Source organism: Saimiri boliviensis, chromosome 2 (assembly GCF_048565385.1).
Source record: "Saimiri boliviensis isolate mSaiBol1 chromosome 2, mSaiBol1.pri, whole genome shotgun sequence".
NCBI lineage: Eukaryota > Metazoa > Chordata > Mammalia > Primates > Cebidae > Saimiri > Saimiri boliviensis.
Window position 1 is genome coordinate 204,391,095 of NC_133450.1, and position 20,441 is coordinate 204,411,535.

The 20,441-nt window shown below is 45.2% G+C and overlaps 1 protein-coding gene across 5 annotated transcripts in view; it reads right to left on the reverse strand.

Annotated features, from left to right (window-relative positions):
- The window catches only part of ECPAS (Ecm29 proteasome adaptor and scaffold), a 128,295-nt gene extending 113,207 nt beyond the window's left edge, over positions 1–15,088 (reverse strand). Inside the window, exons 1-2 of one of the 5 annotated variants that reach the window (XM_074395166.1) lie at positions 14,763–15,088; positions 1,743–1,846 (exon numbers count right to left, since the gene is read on the reverse strand). In XM_074395166.1, coding sequence (XP_074251267.1) covers positions 1,743–1,764 — 22 coding nt within the window. In that variant the 5' untranslated portion in view covers positions 1,765–1,846; positions 14,763–15,088. Of the gene's footprint in view, positions 1–1,742; positions 1,847–2,474; positions 4,126–14,166; positions 14,507–14,762 lie in introns of those variants that run through there. The other 4 variants (XM_039474885.2, XM_039474886.2, XM_039474887.2 and 1 more) reach the window with 4 other exon arrangements.
- Between the last annotated feature and the right edge of the window lie 5,353 nt (positions 15,089–20,441).

The following is a 20,441-nucleotide window of genomic DNA, read 5'->3' on the forward strand; positions in this document are numbered from 1 at the left end:
ACTATTTAAATACTAGCAGTTGTCATTTCACTTTTGCCTTCAGTATATCATAATGACATTAACATTATCAATCACAACCCCAAAAGCCCTAGGAGTTAAAAGAATCTAGGAGGGAATAAACAATGTCCTCACTGCTCTTCTAAACAATGCTTCCAATCTCTCCATTTTTCATTTCTCTAAGCACCCAAGGAATAAAGATATGTGAAAACAGCAAAAACAGGCCAAAATTTATTTTAAAGTTGAATTCTGGTTTTAAATTTATCCCATTCCTCAAAATTTCACCTAAGACATTTTATATCATCAGCAGCAATATATACACCAAAAAATAGTACAATGCATAGGAGGGGTAGGGAGAAGGGGTCCAACAGTTATATTAGAAGATATCAACAAAAAGCACTTTTGGATTGAAGCTACAAAATCCCAGGAACTCACTGGATATTGAGTCCATGATATCAGAGAATTACAATCTGAATTTACAGAGTTTCAATCAAAAGACCATCCAATATCATCTAAGAGTGAAAATGACACCATACTCTTGTTCTGCCTTAGAATGAAGTAGAATTAAATGGCTTTTCTCAAAATCACAATATATGACAAAACAGCAGAATTAGGAATATCCAATTACCATGATGATGCCTCCTTCAATACTTCTTTTCTTCACGAATAGAACTGGCTGGGCATAGTGGCTCACCCCTAAAGCCACAACACTTTGGGAAGTCCGAGTATAGCTTGAGCTCAGGAGTTCCAGACCAGCCTAGGTAACAGAGAGACTGTGTCTCTACCAAAAATAAAAAATAAAAAATTAGCCAGGCATGGTAGCACACAATTATGATCCCAGCTACTTGGGAAGCTGAGGTGGGAGGATCCACTTGAGCCCAGGAGGTCAAGGCTGCAGTGAGCCATGACCGTACTACTGCACTCCACCTTGGGCAACAAAGCGAGACCCTGAGTCAAAAAATAAAAAAAATGTTTAAATGTAGTCTCACTTTATTGAGAGGCTGAGGTGAGAGGATCGCCTGAGCACAGGAGATCAAGGTAGTAGTTAGCCATGACTGTGCCATTGTATTCCAGCCTGGGTGACAGAGGGAGACCTTGTCTCAAAAAAATTTTTTTAATTAATAAAAAATAACCCCATTATGGCATTCCTGGAGCATGTAAAATGATTTTTTGTGATTGTGGCACAAAAAGTTGCTTGTAAACGATCACCCACTCTCTTTTTCTTGTGCACATTGCTAAATGACACCTTCAAGGTGGGGGTGGATCACTTGAGCCCAGGAGTTCGAGACCAGCCTTCATGGCGAAACCCCATTCCTACTAAAAATACAAAAATTAGCCAGGCATGGTGGTGTGCACCTGTAGTCCCAGCTACTCAGCGGGGCTGAGGCAGGAGGATCACTTGAGCCTTGGGAGATCAAGGCTACAATGAGCCACGATTGCGCCACTGCACTCCTGCCTAGACAACAGAGTGAGACACTGTCTCAAAAAAAAAAAAAAAACAACTTCAAGTTTTATCTTTTTCCTTTTACTAATTTTTTTTACGTTTAGCATCACAGAGAATAGAGGCTTCAGGCATTTGTAAAGTAACATAAACTTCATCAATTCTCTCAGGATAGCTAGAAAAGGAAAAAAAAATCATGAAGATCTTGGTGGGAAACCGCTATCTGATAAGCTATGCATTTTTAAATGCTGCTACCAAAAAAAAAAAAAAAATGCACAAATCCTAAGGAACTAAATCTACTAACCTCTACAATCAATGTGATACATGGTTTATCCAATCTTGACAAAAATCCTCAGGATCACCAATGGAATGTTCATCCACTCGTACATATGCAATTGTATAAAGAATCTATTATTTAGAACACCAAAAAAATACAATTAAAAGACGTATATGCATAGCTACCATTTTAAGAAAAAAATAAGCACTTTTCATTTATTAGATATTTAATGCCCTGCTTTGCAAATTCAGTATGAGGAAAAAAATGTAATTACCAAATTTGAGAAAGAATAAGGCATATGTCCACAAAACAAATTTATTGAGAAAATGCTAATGCTTCAAAAAATACAGATATTTATTCACTGAAGACTTAAAATCTCTAATACCAATGCAACATATTTTATCGTCTATGTATGTGTGTATATATATCATAAACACATAACCTCTTACGTTAAAATTAGAAGAAAGTATCTGAATTATACAATAGTTTCTTAAGAAGAGTATTACTAAACATGTATACATGTGTTTAGCACATTACATATGAGAACGTAAATGGCTGACAGACATAACCCTGGCCACCTTTGACCTCTCTCGGCACTCTTCATCTTCTTTCGCTGATTATCTTGCTTTCACTCTTAAATACGTCTATGTGTGGCCCCCAGTTAGCTATCCTGTGAACAATCTGCCCATTCCCACAGCTTTACCATGGGAATCATTCCCATACTAACACCCTAGCTTCAGAACCAAGGTTCCCACACACCTGCAATCCATGTGCCAAGCAGAGTTGTTAACATGTGCTCTCTCTTCCCATTCTTAAAACAATCCTGACCAGGCACACTGGCTCACGCCTGTAATCCCAACACTTTGGGACGAGGAGGAGGGCAGATTGCTTGAGTCCAGGAGATCAAGACCAGCCTGGGCAATGTGGCAAAACACTGTCTCTACAAAAAATACAAAAATTAGCTAGGGCAGGTGGCGCACGCCTGCAGTCTACTCAGGAGGCTGAGGTGGGAAGATGGATTGAGACCAGGAGATTGAGGCCGCAGTGAGCCCAGATTATGCCACTTCACTTCATCCTGGGTGACAGAGAGAGACCCTATCTCAATAAAAAAAGAAAGAAAAGAAAAGAAAAATCTTCTAAATTTTATTACCTTATTTTACAGATGAGAAAACCAAGGCCCAGAAGCTAGGTCCCTTGTTCAAGAACACATTAAGAAGTGTCAGAATCAGAATTCAAAACTCTCTGATTTCAATTCCAGAGGTTTTAGCCACTACTCAAAATAGTCTCCCTAAATAACATGCGGCCTCAATAATTCAACCCATTCATTCACCAAATAATCTATCTGCTGAACACAGACTATCTATCTGTTGAATCTGTTCTGTCTTTTCTTCACTTTCCTAAATCTGTCTAGAGTCTATACTCTCCCTTACTCCTCCCTCCACCTTCTAGTCTAGGTTAGATTTAGATTCATCTCTAACTCCTCCCTTCTTTAATAACCTTCATCTTGTTAGCCAATAATTTTTCCCTATTTTAGGGATTATAGATTATATTAACTCCTTGCCAAATCCACTTCCACTGTCCCAATTCAGACCCTAAGTTTCTTTTTACCTGGCCTCTGTGATACCCTCCTAATTAGTCTTGCTGCTCCTGGTCTCTGGATCCTTGCAATCAGTGTTACATCACTGCCACCTGTTATCCTTATAAAACAGACCTACTCATGTTACACTCCTGCTAAAAAGCTTTGATGGTTCTCAAGTGTCTACAGAACAAAGTCCAGACTAGTTTTGTTGGCGTTCCTACAACACACTAGTCCCAACCTAGCTCCACTGCATCATCTACTATTATTCCCCACACCAAAAATAACAATAATAATTTATAAGAGCTTAAGTGTTTATACAGTACATTTTCACATACATTAATCCTAACAATACTATGAGTGATTTTTGTCATCCCAATTTTATGAGAAAGAAACTGAGACTTGGAAAGGTACAGAAACTTGTCCAAGATCCCAAATCATAAAGGCAGCATGGGCCAAGTCTCAAACTACACAGCTGATCCCCTTCCCCAGTATTTCACACAATGATAGCACTCCCATTCCCATCATAACAGACTTACTCAGCTTTTTTGTTTTCCATAATATTTTCCTATTTCCATGTTTCAGCTCAAGCTATTCTTCCTTTCATTTTTTGAGACAGAGTTTCGCTCTTGTTACCCAGGCTGGAGTGCAATGGCACAATCTTGGCTCACCGCAACCTCCGCCTCCTGGGTTCAAGCAATTCTCCTGCCTCAGCCTCCCCAGTAGTTGGGACTACAGGCGTGCACCACCATGCCCAGCTAATTTTTGTATTTTTAGTAGAGACGGGGTTTCACCATGCTGACCAGGATGGTCTCGATCTCTTGACCTTGTGATCCACCCGCCTCGGCCTCCCAAAGTGATGGGATTACAGACGTGAGCCACCGTGCCCGGCCTTCAAGCTATTCTTCCTTTAGCCTCAGATACCATTTTCATTTCTTGCGGTTTCCAAAACACAATGTTAGGCAGTTTACTCATCAGGCATGGTATACATTATTTATGTTTGCATATAAATCTGTCTGCATTGAATTATAAGCCCTCTGACAACAGAGCCATACATTATTTACTCAATTTTAAAAGACTGCTTATTGAATTAAAAAAATTATGTGGGCAAAACAAGCCATATAACATGGGAAGCATCAAGGCCAGGCCTGAAATGAGAGCTCAGCAACAGGGATCAAACTATCTGTGAACACTGGCAGTGCCTTCAATTTTAACATCTTCTGAACAAGGTCAATGCTCCAGTGCCAACTATTCTCACTCACACTGGCCTTTATTAAACATTATAGTTTACTGAAAGCATAATTCAAAACAAACGTGGTAAGCCGGGCACAGTGGCTCAAGCAGGTAATCCTAGCACTTTGGGAGGCCGAAGCAAATGGATCACTCGAGACCAGGAGTTCAAGACAAGCCTGGGCAATATGGTGAAACCCCATCTCTACTAAAAATACAAAAATTAGCCAGTTGTGGTGGCACACGCCTGTAGTACCAGCTACTCAGGAGGCTGAGGTCGGAGAATCACCTGATCCTGGAAGGCAGAGGTTGTATAGAGCCAAGCGTGCCACAGCACTCCAGCCTGGGTGACAGAGCCTGTTTTAAAAAAAAAAAAAAAAGGCCGGGCGCAGTGGCTCAAGCCTGTAATCCCAGCACTTTGGGAGGCCGAGGCGGGTGGATCACGAGGTCAAAAGATCGAGACCATCCTGGTCAACATGGTGAAACCCCGTCTCTACTAAAATACAAAAAAAATTAGCTGGACATGGTGGCGCGTGCCTGTAATCCCAGCTACTCAGGAGGCTGAGGCAGGAGAATTGCCTGAACCCAGGAGGCGGAGGTTGCGGTGAGCCGAGATCACGCCATTGCACTCCAGCCTGGGCAACAAGAGCGAAACTCCATCTCAAAAAAAAAAAAAAAAAAAAACAGAATGCAGTGGAATTAAAAAACTTAGAACAGAAATTAATAAAAAACAGAAATATCTGATACTGTTTTCCATTTTAACTTTTCTATTTGGTTAAGTAACCAAAATTTAAATAATCAGGCTTGCCTTGGCCTTTCTACAAAGATCAGCTCCAAAGCCTGTATTCTGGTCATTTAAGCAATTCACTTTTTTTTTTTTTTTTTTTTTTTGAAACAGCGCCTTGCTCTGTTGCCCAGGCAGGAGTGCAGGGGTTTGATCTCAGCTCACTGCAACCTCTGCCTTTCAGGTTCACACGATTCTCCTGCCTCAGACTCCTGAGTAGCTGGGGTTACACGCACCTGCCACAACACCCAGCTAATTTTTTTGTAATTTTTAATAGAGATGGGGTTTTATCATCTTGTCCAGGCTGGTCTTGAACTCCTGACCTCGTGATCCACCCACTTCAACCTCCCAAAGTGCTGGGATTACAGACATGAGCCACCACGCCCAGCTTAAACAATTAACTCTTAGGAGCTATTTCAGTATGGTCACAGAATCATGTTCAGCACACAGCTTCCCATGTCTCATCCTCTAAAAGGGCCACTAGGATTCCCGGCACTAGCAGAGGTGCTCTCAGAAGAAACTTGACATGCTGGCCAACTTCTGCAACTGAAGTTTCCCATGGCTATGTCAAATGGTCAAATTGAATAGTACATGATTTAAGACTACAGGCAGTTGCTTTTCATGAGTTGCCTTTATCCCAATGAAGATCAGATTCTAAGGATGCCTTATAATTATAAAGCTCAGAATATGAAACCACTAAACAGCTGACCAGGTGAAAAGTCTAAAACGCTTCTTTCCCTGTCAGAAATCTCTTAACCCACTGCTGAAATATTAACTATAATGTCAACTTTTCCATAAAGTGGCAGAAGATAGTATTAGCAGAAAAACTAGCCACGTCTTGCAGTGAATTTCATTTCATTCACAATAGTTATAATCACTCTAAGCATGTGGAAAGAAAGCTACAGCTCTGAGCTTAACTAATTTACAAACTAGATTTCAGAACTGCCTTTAACAGTCAAAACTAATGGTTTTCTTTTTTGGCAACTTACCCAAAAATCTACTATGTTCTGTTCAACAAACATCAGAATATTGTCACTTTTTTTTTTTTTTTTTGAGTCTAGCTGTGTCACACAGGCTGTAGTGCAGTGGCACATTCTCAGCTCACTGCAACCTCCTGCTCCCAGGTTCAAGGAATTCTCCCGCCTCAGCCTCCCAAGAAGCTGGGACTACAGGCCCACGTCACAACACCTGGCTAATTTTTTTGTATTTTTAGTAGAGACAAGGTTTCACCATGTTGGCCAGGCTGGTCTTGAACACCTGATCTCAAGTTATCCACCAGCCTTGGCCTCCCTAAGTGCTGTGATTACAAGTGTGAGCTGCCGTGCCTGGCCCCAATTGCCTTATTTTATACACTACGGAAGGTTATTTCTGGATACTAGTTAGACATGAAAAAAAAAAAAAAAAAAAAAGAAAGCCATCTTGATCTTGTTATGAACTCTATATTCTCCCATGCAGGAATAATACAGTAGTAGTAGGGCAGAATTAACATAGATTTTGGAATCAAAGAACGTGAGTTCAAGCCCTAACTGTCTAATGAGGATAGCTCTACCCCGAAACAATAATAGGACCAAACTCACAGAGCTGTTTTGAGGATTCAGTTGGTTGATACATGCAAAACAATCAGAACACATGGTAAATACACAATAAACAAACAGCTTTACTATTAATTATTCTCTTATAATCACTGACTCAAACATGAGGTTTGGGTTTGTGAAAGGATAACAAATGCTAACAAGTCTCAACCCAAAATTAACCTGCCTATTTTGGGCAACCTTTTTTTCTTTGAAACAAGGTCTCGCTTTGTCAAACAGGCTAGAGCGCAGTGGTGTGATCTCAGCTTACTGCAGTCTTGACTTCCTGGGCACAAGCCATCCCCCCCACTTCAGCCTCCCGAGCAGCTGGAACTACAGGCTGGTGCCACCACACCCAGCTAATTTTTGTATTTTTTGTAGAAATGCGGTTTCACCACGTTGCCCAGGCTGGTCTCAAACTTCTGGACTCAAGCAATCTGCCCACCTTGACCTCCCAAAGTGCTGGAATTACAAACTTGAGTCACTGCACCCAGGCTTTTGGCAACATGCATGCTCAATGATATTACTCAAAAAATAAATAGGCCAGGTGAGGTGGCTCACTCCTGTGATCCCAGCACTTTGGGAGGACAGGCCGAAAGGATTACGAGGTAAGGAGTTCAAGAACAGCCTGGCCAACATGGTGAAATCCCATCTCTACTAAAAATACAGGCCGGGCGCGGTGGCTCAAGCCTGTAATCCCAGCAATTTGGGAGGCCGAGGCGGGTGGATCACGAGGTCAAGAGATCGAGACCATCCTGGTCAACATGGTGAAACCTCGTCTCTACTAAAAATACAAAAAATTAGCTGGGCATGGTGGCACGTGCCTGTAATCCCAGCTACTCAGGAGGCTGAGGTAGGAGAATTGCCTGAACCTAGGAGGCGGAGGTTGCGGTGAGCCAAGATCGCGCCATTGCACTCCAGCCTGGGTAACAAGAGCGAAACTCCGTCTCAAAAAAAAAAAAAAAAAAAAAAATACAAAAATTAGCTGGGTATGGGGGTGCAACTGTAATCCCAGCTACTTGGGAGGCTGAGGCAGGAGAATCACTTAAACCCAGGAGGCAGAGGTTGCAGTGAGCCAAGATCCCACCACTGCGCTCCAGCCTGGGCAACAGAGTGAGACTCCACCTCAAAATAAATGAAGGAATGAATAAAATAAAATAAATAAAAAAGAATCCTAACAGTCCATTTTGCTTCTCCTACAAAGCATGGTAGCAGATATAACTGAAAGTTGCAGATCTCACTTAAATTGATATGACGTTAATTACTTCAAGTGAAAGGAGGAAAATGTTTATTTGAAATCTACAGAAATGCAGTTTTACCAGCTACGCATCTTAAAATAACAGACCTGGCAATCGCAGAAAATATTACTTGACTATTATCCATATCATACAGTCATACATTTTGGTCCTTACTTATCTGTTTACACATATTCTTCCTCTTTCTCAATAGTATTATAATTCATTTGGTGGGCTTTGGTGTCTCTTTTGTACCCAACAGCAGTGAAGTGGTTGGATTATAATATCTAGCTGAGAATCTGGCAATGCATCCGATTTGAACTGTTCATCAGCATGCACACTCTATGGTGCACAGAGGTAAGATGGCCTCAAGGGTGGTTGTAAGTGCATACTAAAGGCTGAGGACACCAGGACTACTTTCCAGCTGCAGGACCCAGGAGACCTAAGAACCCTGTTTCTCATTCCATAAAGCAGCAATAATAATATTACCTACCTTTCAGGATTATTCTGAGGAATAACACATACAAAGCATTTAAAACAATGCTGGTACTGAAATATTTAGGGGGAAAGTGTGTTGATGTCACCAATTTACTTTGAAATGCATAAAAAAAGATGGAGTAATAAGTACTTAATACCACTGTACGCTTAAAAATTGTTAAGATGGTAAAATTTTATGCTATGTGTATTTTACCACTTTTTTTTTTTTTTTTTTTTTGGAGCCAGAGTCCCACTCTGTCACCCAGACTGGAATGCAGTGGCACAATCTCAGCTCACTGCAACCTCCGCCTCCTGGGTTCAAGCGATTCTCCTGACTCAGCCTCCCAAGTAGCTGGGACTATAGGCGCATGCTACCACACCAGCTGATTTTTGTATTTTTAGTTGAGACAGGGTTTCATCGTGTTGACCAGGCTAGTCTTGAACTCTTGACCTCATGATCTGCCTGCCTCGGCCTCCCAAAGTGCTGGGATTACAGAAGTGAGCCACCACACCTGGCCTAATTTTTTTTAAAAAATAAAGTAAGCCGGGCACGGTGGCTCAAGCCTGTAATCCCAGCACTTTGGGAGGCCGAGGCGGGTGGATCACAAGGTCAAGAGATCGAGACCATCCTGGTCAATATGGTGAAACCCCGTCTCTACTAAAAATACAAAAAATTGGCCGGGCGCGGTGGCTCAAGCCTGTAATCCCAGCACTTTGGGAGGCCGAGGCGGGTGGATCACGAGGTCGAGAGATCGAGACCATCCTGGTCAACATGGTGAAACCCCGTCTCTACTAAAAATACAAAAAAATCAGCTGGGCATGGTGGCACGTGCCTGTAATCCCAGCTACTCAGGAGGCTGAGGCAGGAGAATTGCCTGAACCCAGGAGGCGGAGGTTGCGGCGAGCCGAGATCGCACCACTGCACTCCAGCCTGGGTAACAAGCGAAACTCCATCTCAAAAAAAATAATAAATAAATAAAGTAAAACTAGGGGCCAGGTGTGGCAGCTGCCTGTAATCCCAGCACTTTGGGAAGTCGAGGCAGGCAGATTACCTGAGGTCAGGGATTCAAAACCAGCCTGACCAACATGGTGAAACCCAGTGTCTAATTAAAATACAAAAATTAAGGCCGGGCGTGGTGGCTCAAGCCTGTAATCCCAGCACTTCGGGAGGCCGAGGCGGGTGGATCACAAGGTCAAGAGATCGAGACCATCCTGGTCAACATGGTGAAACCCCGTCTCTACTAAAAATACAAAAAACTAGCTGGGCGTGGTGGTGCATGCCTGTAATCCCAGCTACTTAGGAGGCTGAGGCAGGAGAATTGCCTGAACCCAGGAGTCAGAGGTTACGGTGAGCCGAGATCGTGCCATTGCACTCCAGCCTGGGTAACAAGAGCGAAACTCCGTCTCAAAAAAAAAAAAAATACAAAAATTAGCCAGGCAGGGTGGTATGCACCTGTAGTCCCAGCTACTCAGGAGGTTAAGGCAGGAGAATTGCTTGACCCGGGGAGGCAGATGTTGCAGTGAGCCGAGATCACACCATCGCACTCCAGCCTGGGTGACAGAGGGAGACCCTGTCTCAAAAAAAAAAAAAAGTAAAACTAAAAATGTTTAACAATTTTTAAAAGTCAGTAGATGAGAGATGAACAAATGATAAAGTTTGCTATTATAGTAAATATGATGAAGTTATTCAACTATCAGTGGTAGGATCGAGGTGGTGGGCATATGAATTTTCACTTTCAACTTTTCTGTATGTTTGAAGATTTTTTACAATAAAATGTTGGTGGAAAACAATGCTGGCATCTAGTAGGCTGCTTTTTTCCTGAGACAGAGTCTCGCTGTCACCCAGGCTGGAGTGCAGTGGCATGATCTCAGTTCACTGCAACCTCCGCTTCCTGGGTTCAAGTGATTCTCCTACCTCAGTCTCCCGAGTCGCTGGGATTACAGGCGCCCACGACCATGCCAGCTAAAGTAGTTTGCTTTTATTATCATCTACTAGTCATAAATAATAGAAAATATTCAGATAATTTGCTCATTTTTTTGTGTGGTAGAATTCTTAAAAGCACTTTTTTTTTTTTTTTTTTGAGACATCAGAGTCTAGCTCTGTTGCTCAGGCTGGAGTGGTACGATCTCAGCTCACCAGAACCTCCACCTCCCTGATTCAAGTGATTCTCCTGCCTCAGCCCCCTGTGTAGCTAGAACTACAGGCACACGCCACAACACATGGCTAATTTTTGTATTTTCAGTAGAGATGGGATTTCACCATGTTGGCCAGGCTGGTCTCACTTCTGACCTCAGATGATTCACCCACCTTGACCTCCTGAAGTGCTGGGATTACAGGTGTGAGCCACCACAACAGGCCAAAAGCACATTTTATCAGCCATCTCCTATTTTATTATAGCCATTCTAAAACTAAAAGTGGTTTATATGAAACTTCTTAACCAGTGTACATGCATAAGCATTCAAGTTAAATTATTCTAAGTTATCAACTGCAAAGTATTCAATCTCTCCTAAGAAATAAGGAAACCAGCTGGGCCTGGTGGCTCATGCCTGTAATCCAGCACTTTGGGAGACCGAGGCGGGTTGATCAAGAGGTCAAGAGTTCAAGACCAGCCTGGCCAACATGGTGAAACCCTGTCTCTACTAAAAATACAAAAAATTAGCCGGGCGTGATGGCAAGCACCTGTAATCGCAACTACTCAGGAGGCTGAGGCAGAGAACTGCTTGAACCCACGAGGTGGAGGTTGCCGTGAGCCAAGATCACACAACTGCACTCCAGCCTGGGCGACCAAGTGAGACTGTGTCTCAAAAAAAAGAAATGCAGGCCGGGCGCGGTAGCTCAAGCCTGTAATCCCAGCACTTTGGGAGGCCGAGGCAGGTGGATCACGAGGTCGAGAGATCAAGACCATCCTAGTCAACATGGTGAAACCCCGTCTCTACTAAAAATACAAAAAATTAGCTGGGCATGGTGGCGTGTGCCTGTAATCCCAGCTACTCAGGAGGCTGAGGCAGGAGAATTGCCTAAACCCAGGAGGCGGAGGTTGCGGTGAGCCGAGATCGCGCCATTGCACTCCAGCCTGGGTAACAAGAGCGAAACTCCTCTCAAAAAAAAAAAAAGAAAAGAAAAAAAAAGAAATGCAGAAACCAAGTCAACAGGTACCTATCCGTGGCTAATGACTGACAATTGAACCGAACAAAGCAAGGGGAAGGCAAGGATTGGAATTATTTGTTCCTAACTTTCCATTAGCTACTAAAGCCAAGAAATCCCTTAACTATCAGCATCTTAACCAGTACCTGAATGTATGGAAGCACACTGCATAGACACAAAAACTTCAGCCACTTCAGAATGTCAAATTCTTCCTCTAGTTTTGTTCCCCATTCCTGCTAGCAATTCAGATTTGAATGTGTTTGGTGCTACAAGAGGAACTCAGATGTCATACAGCATAACAATTGAAAAAAAAAAAATAATCAGACCACCTCACACCCATCAGGATGGTTACTTCTGAGAATACAGATAAGTGTTGGCCAAGATGTAGAGAAATTAGAACCCTGTGTATTGTTGATGGGAATGTAAAACGGTACAACCACTGTTGAAAACAGTCCACTGGTTCCTTTAAAACTTAAAACTAGAATTATCACACAGCAATGACATTTCCAGGTATGTACCCAAAATAACTGAAAGCAAGTAGATATTTGTACAGCTATTTTCACAGCAGCCTTATTCCCAATAGCTACAAGGTGGAAGCAACCCAAGCATCTATAGACAGATAAATGGACAAGAAAATATGGTATATACACACAAGAGAGTATCATTCAACCTTTAAAAGGAAAAGAAATTCTGACACATGCAACAGCATGGATGAACCTGGAGAACATTATGCTAAATGAAAATAAAACCAGTCACAAATTCTGTATGATTCCATTTACATGAGGTACAAACATACTCAAAATCACAGGGACAGAAGGTACAATGATGGTCGCCAGGGGCTGAAGGGGAGGAGGGAATAGGGATTTGTTATTTAATGGGTATCAAGTTTCAGTTTTGCAAGGTGAAGAGTTCTAGAGATGGACGGTGGTGATGATTACACAACAGTGAGAATGTACTCAATTCAAGTGAACTGTACACTTAAAAACGGCTAGGATGGTAAATTTTATGGTATGTGTATTTTTATCACAATTAAAAACAAAACAAAGCAAAACATAGAACTGATCTCAGAAGGCCTGGTGGTGCTTCCACGTGGAACTATCAGAATAGCAATCTATTCGGCCTACTTCTATCTCTAATCGCACCATGAGACCTTGTCTTCTCCGACCTTCCAATCTGCTCAGGATCACACCAAGTGTTTACTTCAGCTTCAAAAAGAGCAAACAGTACTCCTGCTCCACCAGTTCTGTGTCAAAGCAGCAAGGAACCTAACCTCTCCAAACCTGCCTCCTCTTTAAAACAAGGATCATTCCTACCTATCTGCCTCAAAAGGTTGCTATGAGGGCAAAAGTGAGATCATATAAATAAAAGTAGCTTTAAACTGACAAGCACCAAAGAAACATAAATTACGTGTATAACTACTCTCATATGGAAATTCAGAAGCGGCTATAACAACATAAGCTTCATAAAGCTTGCAACACCGCATCCATGCTTTATTCCATTTAAAACCCACAACATCTCCAAATAACACCTTTCTTGTTTTTGCCATAAACTGAAGGGCAGCATTGACAAATAATAAATAATAGGAAGAAAACCTTCGGAAAATAAACACCCAAGACGCAATTAGAAATTATCTCACATGTCCCATGTCCTATGAAAATTCAGTATTTATGACCCCAGCGTGGGCCCGCGGCGCTCCGGGACTACACTTCCCACAAAGCATCGAGGCGAACCTCGGCGGCAGGCGGGGCGGCCTGGGATTCAGGGTGACCACCGCGCTCCCCGGACAGGGACCGCCGTCCCCGGGAAGGCTGCACCGCGTACGGTCGAGGGGGCACTGACACTCCTTTCTGAAAGCACTGTCACCCCGCGGTTTCTCCAGCAGTTCCTCGGGCGACCCTCCCCGCCCTCCGGCCCTCCCTACTCCACCTGAGGGTCACCGCCTATTCGTGACCTTTCGGCTGATAATTCTAGAGTGCCACAGAAAGGCACCTTCTCCCCCTTCCCGATAGCTACATTTCTAGAACTCGCCCAACCGTCGGGGACCGAGGCCACGGAGGGGTCAGACGGGACAGACGGACACTGCCCGTCACCCGGGGCTCCGGCCCTCCCTGCCAGCCAAGGCTCGGCGGGCAGGGGGCTGGGCTCCCCCGACTCCGGGCCAGGGCGGATCGCCGGCAGAGGTGCTCTTCCTGGGGCTCCAGTTTCAATTTCGCAACGTGACGGTGCAAACCTGAGGCCTACAAACGCCAGCGGCGACGGCCCGCGCCCCGCCCGCCCACCAGGCCCGGGCGCCCCAGCCCCCCGCACTCCGCGGCCGCCGCCCGCCCACCGGGCCTGGCGCCCCAGCCCTTCTGCCCGGCCCCGGCCGCCGCCCCCCGGTCCCGCGCGGCTCCTGTTTCGGCTCGCGGCCGCAGGCTCGGCCGCAGCACTTACTCAGCTCATCCTGGGAGGCGGAGGCGGCGGCCGCAGCCATGTTGCGCCGGGGAGGGAGCGAGGGAGGAGCTGGGGGGGGAAGGGTGCGGCCAGGGGGCTCGCGGCTCGCGGTGCGGCAGAGGCCGGGAGCCGCCTCCGGTCACTCGGCGCGGACCGCGCTGCGCCCCGAGGCCCGCCCGCTGCCGCCGCCTGCGTCCTCCGCGTTGCGAGCGTCGCTCTTCGCTGCCCCCGCGAGCTCGCGACTCGGGCGCTCCCGCAGCCTCGCTCCTCTGCGGAGCCGCTGCCGCCGCCGCCGTCTGTGCGGCCGAATCCCCGCGCGCCAGGCCCGCGCGGCGGCTCTGCGACTCCGCGCCGCGCTCGCCCAGCTCACGCCGGTTTTATATTTAGAAAGAGCTGAGCCATCCTCCCAGCGGCCCCCCCGCCGGGCCCCTCGCGCGCCCGCCCGCCCTCGCTCGCTCGCGGCTCGTCCTGCCCACCTGTCGCCGCCCGCCCCGCGTGCGCTCCCCGCGCGGACCCGGCACGCGGCGGTCTGCGCGGGCGGCCCGGCCTAACTGCCCCGCCGCGCGCGCGGAGCCAGCCCGGCGCGGGCCTCTGACCTGAGTCGGAGCCGGTCTCCATTCCGCGGCCGCTGCGTTCGGCGCCGCGAGGTGAGGGCTGTGGAGCGAGGCGTTTGGCGGGCTGGGCCCAGGGAGTCTCAGTCCGTGACGGGCTGGGCCGAGCGGGCCCGGGCTGCCCTGGCGGCTAGGGGAAGTCCTCGAGGCGGCGCCGGAGCACCCTTTTCCGAGGTCTGCTGCTGTCACGCTGGCTGGGCCCGACCTGGGGAAACACGCCTGTCCAAAGGAAGAGACGTGGACTCGGAAAAGTATAGCCCGGCTAGGAGCCGGCGGGAGGAAGCCCCGCCCTGCGCCTCCCGCCGAACTTCTCGGGCCGGCGGTGACTCAGTGCCGGGCGAGCCCCTGCGCCGCAGTGGCCCCCTACAGTCCCGTGCTGGGGTGGAGGTTGCTGGTGCTCCCGAAACGACTGACGGGAGCAGGGGGTTCACTCAGCCCTGCAAAAGTTAGATGAGCAAGATTCCTAAAGTTTACAGGGAAGTATCTATGCCTATGTGAGCTCTAAGATTTGTTGAGATACCCTACGTCTTTTTGGTAACCAGAGTGATTTATTTTAGATATGCTGATTTTAACTTTATGCCTTCCCTTTGTCCGTGAGGTCTTGTACACTTGTAAAATGAAATTCAAATTAAGGGGTTGCATAATTGCTGTACTTTAAGTGATGGTATTGTCATAACAAATTAGATACAAGATCCGTTTTTGTTTTTTGTGGGGTTTTTTTGGTATAAGAAGAAATCGACTCAAATGGATTGAAATTGCATTTATTCCTTAAAGCAGAAATCTATAAATCCCTAAAGTAATGTCTTGAAAATTGAATATGTCATTCCTGTGTAACATACGCCGTGTACAAGGTACAACAGTGAAGACATTCTTATTTCCTTTATTGTTGTTATAGAAATTATACATGATCTTTGTAAAAAATGCAAATGATTTGGAGTATTATGAGATGAAAAGTGAAAGTCCTTCCTCCTAGCCCCACCATCCCACTCTGCAGAGAAATTATGACTAACAGTTAAGTGTACAGAAGACCTTTTCTCTGGACACTCATATACAACCCTATGTATGGCTCTGATGGGGACAGGTTTCATACAATAAAAATCCATGTTCTGGATCAATGATTCACTCAAACACATTGTTCCATGTTAATTCAAACAATACACCAGCCGGGCGCGGTGGCTCAAGCCTGTAATCCCAGCACTTTGGGAGGCTGAGGTGGGTGGATCACGAAGTCAAGAGATCGAGACCATCCTGGTCAACATGGTGAAACCCCGTCTCTACTAAAAATACTAAACATTAGCTGGGCATGGTGGCGCGTGCCTGTAGTCCCAGCTACTCAGGAGGCTGAGGCAGGAGAATTGCCTGAACCCAGGAGGCGGAGGTTTCGGTGAGCCGAGATCGCGCCATTGCACTCCAGCCTGGGTAGCAAGAGCAAAAAAAACTCCGTCTCAAAAAAAAAAAAAACAACAACAAAAACAAAACACTACACCACCGTCACCCTCTTTTGTTAGTAACTTTATAGTACATTAAGTTAACCAATCCCTTTTTTCTTTTTTTTTTTTTTTTTTCTTTTTTTGAGACGGAGTTTTTTTTTTTTGCTCTTGCTACCCAGGCTGGAGTGCAATGGCGTGATCTCGGCTCACCGCAACCTCCGCCTCCTGGCTTCAGGCAATTCTCCTGCCTCAGCCTCCTGAGTAGCTGGGATTACAGGCACGCGCCACCATGCCCAGCTAATTTTTTTGTATTTTTAGTAGAGACGGGATTTCACCATGCCGACCAGGATGGTCTCGATCTCTTTTACCTCGTGATCCACCCGCCTAGGCCTCCCAAAGAGCTGGGATTATAGGCGTGAGCCACTGCGCCCGGCCCCAATCCCTTTTTTCTTGTTTGCTCCTCTTTTATTTGATGTTGCTCCAAAATAAATGAACATTGAACTATTTACAAACAACACAGCAATGTATAAAGGTCTTCCCCAAACTCCATACCCACCATCCTCCTCATCTCACTCATGATCATAAATACACTCATGCCCATAAATAATCCCCATTGCGGTGGCTCAAGCCTGTAATCCCAGCACTTTGGGAAGCCGAGGCGGGTGGATCACGAGGTCAAGAGATCGAGACCATCCTGGTCAACATAGTGAAACCCCGTCTCTACTAAAAATACAAAAAATTAGCTGGGCATGGTGGCGCGTGCCTGTAATCCCAGCTACTCAGGAGGCTGAGGCAGGAGAATTGCCTGAGCCCAGGAGGCGGAGGTTGCAGTGAGCCGAGATGGCACCATTGCACTCCAGCCTGGGTAACAAGAGCCAAACTCCGTCTAAAAAAAAAAATAATAATAATAATCCCCATTAACGGTTTGGTACATTCAACCTTTCCTGACTATTTCTGTGACCATAGAAAATAGCTGCACCAAAGACTGGTTTGGGAAATTTGATTCCCATAATCTCAAATGCATCCTTCCAAAGCCACCCCAGATAAATACCGAATCTAAGTAAAAAAAAACATGAGTTTGTTAGGCAATTTTTTTTTTTTTTTGAGACGGAGTTTTGATCTTGTTGCCCAGTCTAGAGTGCAATGGCATGATCTTGGCTCACTGCAACCCCTGCCTCCTGGGTTCAAGTGATTCTCCTGTTTCAGTCTCCTGAGTAACTGAGATTACAGAATGTGTCACCATGCCCGGCTAAATTTTCTTTTTTTTTTTTTTTTTTTTTGTATTTTTTTTGTATTTTTTTGTTTTTTGTAGAACCGGAGTTTCACCATGTTAGCCAAGCCAGTCTCGAACTCCCGACCTCAGATGATCCACCTGCCTCAGCCTCCCAAAGTGCTGGGATTACAGGTGTGAGCCACTGCACCTGGCCTGTTAGGCAATTTTAACCTCCAGGCAAGATTAACAAATCTTTAGTTCCTCCCATGTAGAAATTCCAGGTTCTCTGCGTGTACAAATCATATGAATGTGTCTACACAGATTTTTCTTTTGACAAAAATGGAACTCTGCTTCCCCTATTATGTAACATTATCTTTTCACCAAATAATGTATTAATGGCTTTCATATCAGTCATGATCATAATGGCTAATGCAATATTAATTATGCCAGGCACCATTCTAGTGTTTTACTTGGATGCATTCATCTAATCCCCACAACAATCTTATGAAATAGGGATTTTTAGGGCACTGCATGCTTGAGGAACACATCTAATGTGCCATAAACTGGAAAGTAAGTGGTGGAGCTGGGACTTCAACTGGGCAGTGTGGATCTAGAGTCTGCTTGCTTAATCACTAGGATCAGTATGTACAGAACTATCTCATTTTTTTAATGGCTGCATGATAAGTACCAACAAGATATATTTAACCATTCCCTATTGATGAGCAGTTAGGTTGTTAACAATTTTTTTTTTTTTTTTTTTTTTTGAGACGGAGTTTCGCTCTTGTTACCCAGGCTGGAGTGCAATGGCACGATCTCGGCTCACCGCAACCTCCGCCTCCTGGGTTCAGGCAATTCTCCTGCCTCCGCCTCCTGAGTAGCTGGGATTATAGGCACGCGCCACCATGCCCAGCTAATTTTTTGTATTTTTAGTAGAGACGGGGTTTCACCATGTTGACCAGGTTGGTCTCGATCTCTCGACCTTGTGATCCACCCGCCTCGGCCTCCCAAAGTGCTGGGATTACAGGCTTGAGCCACCGCGCCCGGCAACAATTTTTTACTAAAGCAAACAATACTACTGTAAAACAGTCTTTTTTTTTTTTTTTTTTTTTTTTTTTGAGACGGAGTTTCTCTCTTGTTACACAGGCTGGAGTGCAATGGCGCGATCTCAGCTCACCGCAACCTCAGCCTCCTGGGTTCAGGCAACTCTCCTGCCTCAGTCTCCTGAGTAGCTGGGATTACAGGCACGTGCCACCATGCCCAGCTAATTTTTTGTATAGATGGGGTTTCACCATGTTGACCAGGATGGTCTCGATCTCTTGACCTCGTGATTCACCTGCCTTAGCCTCCCGAAGTGCTGGGATTATAGGCGTGAACCACTGTACCTGGCCCCAACAGTCTTACACATATCTTTATGTAATCACATATTTCTATATGTAAATGTGGAATTGTTAAGCAAAAAGTCTTAAAGTCTCATTACATACAGTAGTTTATAGCAACTTACGTGCTACTTCTGATCACTATATGTCATTCCTGTTGTAACATAGGCCATGTACAAGATCCCATGGTGAAGACATTCTTATTTCCTAAAGGAAATGGGAGCCAGAGAAAAGGCTACTAAGAAACCAAAATAGGATATCATAAAATCCGAGAACTAAAAATCTGTCCCCTCTCCTCTCATGTAGGCTGTCTTCACATCAAATGCATATACAGATCTAACAAGATTTTTTTTTAATTTTGTGTCATGAGTTAAAGCAGAATATCTTAAAGCATTCCTCTTCTGGGCAGATACATGGTTGACAAGTGCTAACAGACACCTAAAAACAAAGAAGCAGTCAAATTATTAAAACAAGCTAGACAGGGCTGGGCACAATGGCTCACATCTGTAATCCCAACACTTTGGAAGACTGCGGCAGGAGGATCCCTGGAGCCCAGGAATTCAAGACCAGCCTGGGCAATCTAGTAAGATACCGTCCCTACAAAAAATCAAAAAGTCATCCAGGTGTAGTTGTGTACACCTGTGGTGCCAGTACTAGAAAGGCTAAGATGGGAGGATTGCATGAGCATGGGAGGCAGAGGTTGCCATCAGCAGAGATCACACCACTGTACTCCAGCCTGGGCAACAGAGTGAGACCCTGTCTCAAAAGAAAAGAAAAGAAAAAGAAACAACAGTTAGGCTCACACCTGTAATCCCAGATACTCAGGAGGGTAAGGTAAAAGGATCACTTGAGGCCAGGAGTTTGAGACCAGCCTGGGCAACATAGCAAGGCTGTATAAAAAAACATAAATAAATTAACATATAATAACTCAAAAGGTAAATTCTGAGCTAGGTGTGGTGGCTCACGCCTGTAATCCTAGAATTCTAGGAAGCCGAGGAAGGTGGATCACCTGAGGTCAAGAGTTTGGGACCAGCCTGGGCAACAGGGTGAAACCCCTCTACTAAAAATAAAAAATTAGAAGTCTGGGTGCAGTGGCTAACGTCTGTAATCCCAGCACTTTGGGAAACCAAGGCAGGCAGATCATGAGATCAAGAAACTGAGACCATCCTGGCCAACATGGTGAAACCCCATCTCTACTAAAAATACAAAAATTAGCTGGGTGTGGTGGTGCACACCTGTAGTCCCAGATACTCAGGAAGCTGAGGCAGGAGAATTGCTTGAACCTGGGAGGCAGAGTTTGCAGTGAGCCAAGATCGCACCACTGCACTCTAGCCTGGTAACAGAGCAAGACTACCTCTCAAAAAAAAAAAAAAAAAAAAAAAATTAGCCCGCCATGGCACTGCCTGTAATCCTAACTACTGGAGAGGCTTGAGGCAGGAGAATTGCCTGGGGGCGGAGGGGAGGGTGGGCAGAGGTTGCAGTGAGCCGAGATCCTGTCACTTCACTACAGCCTGGACGAAAAAGCAAAACTCCATCTCAAAGAAAAAAAAGGTAAATTCTGGGAGTATTTATAAAGTACAAAATGCACTGCTGACTCCATAGGTCAGGCGTCCCCAAACTTTTTACACAGGGGGCCAGTTCACTG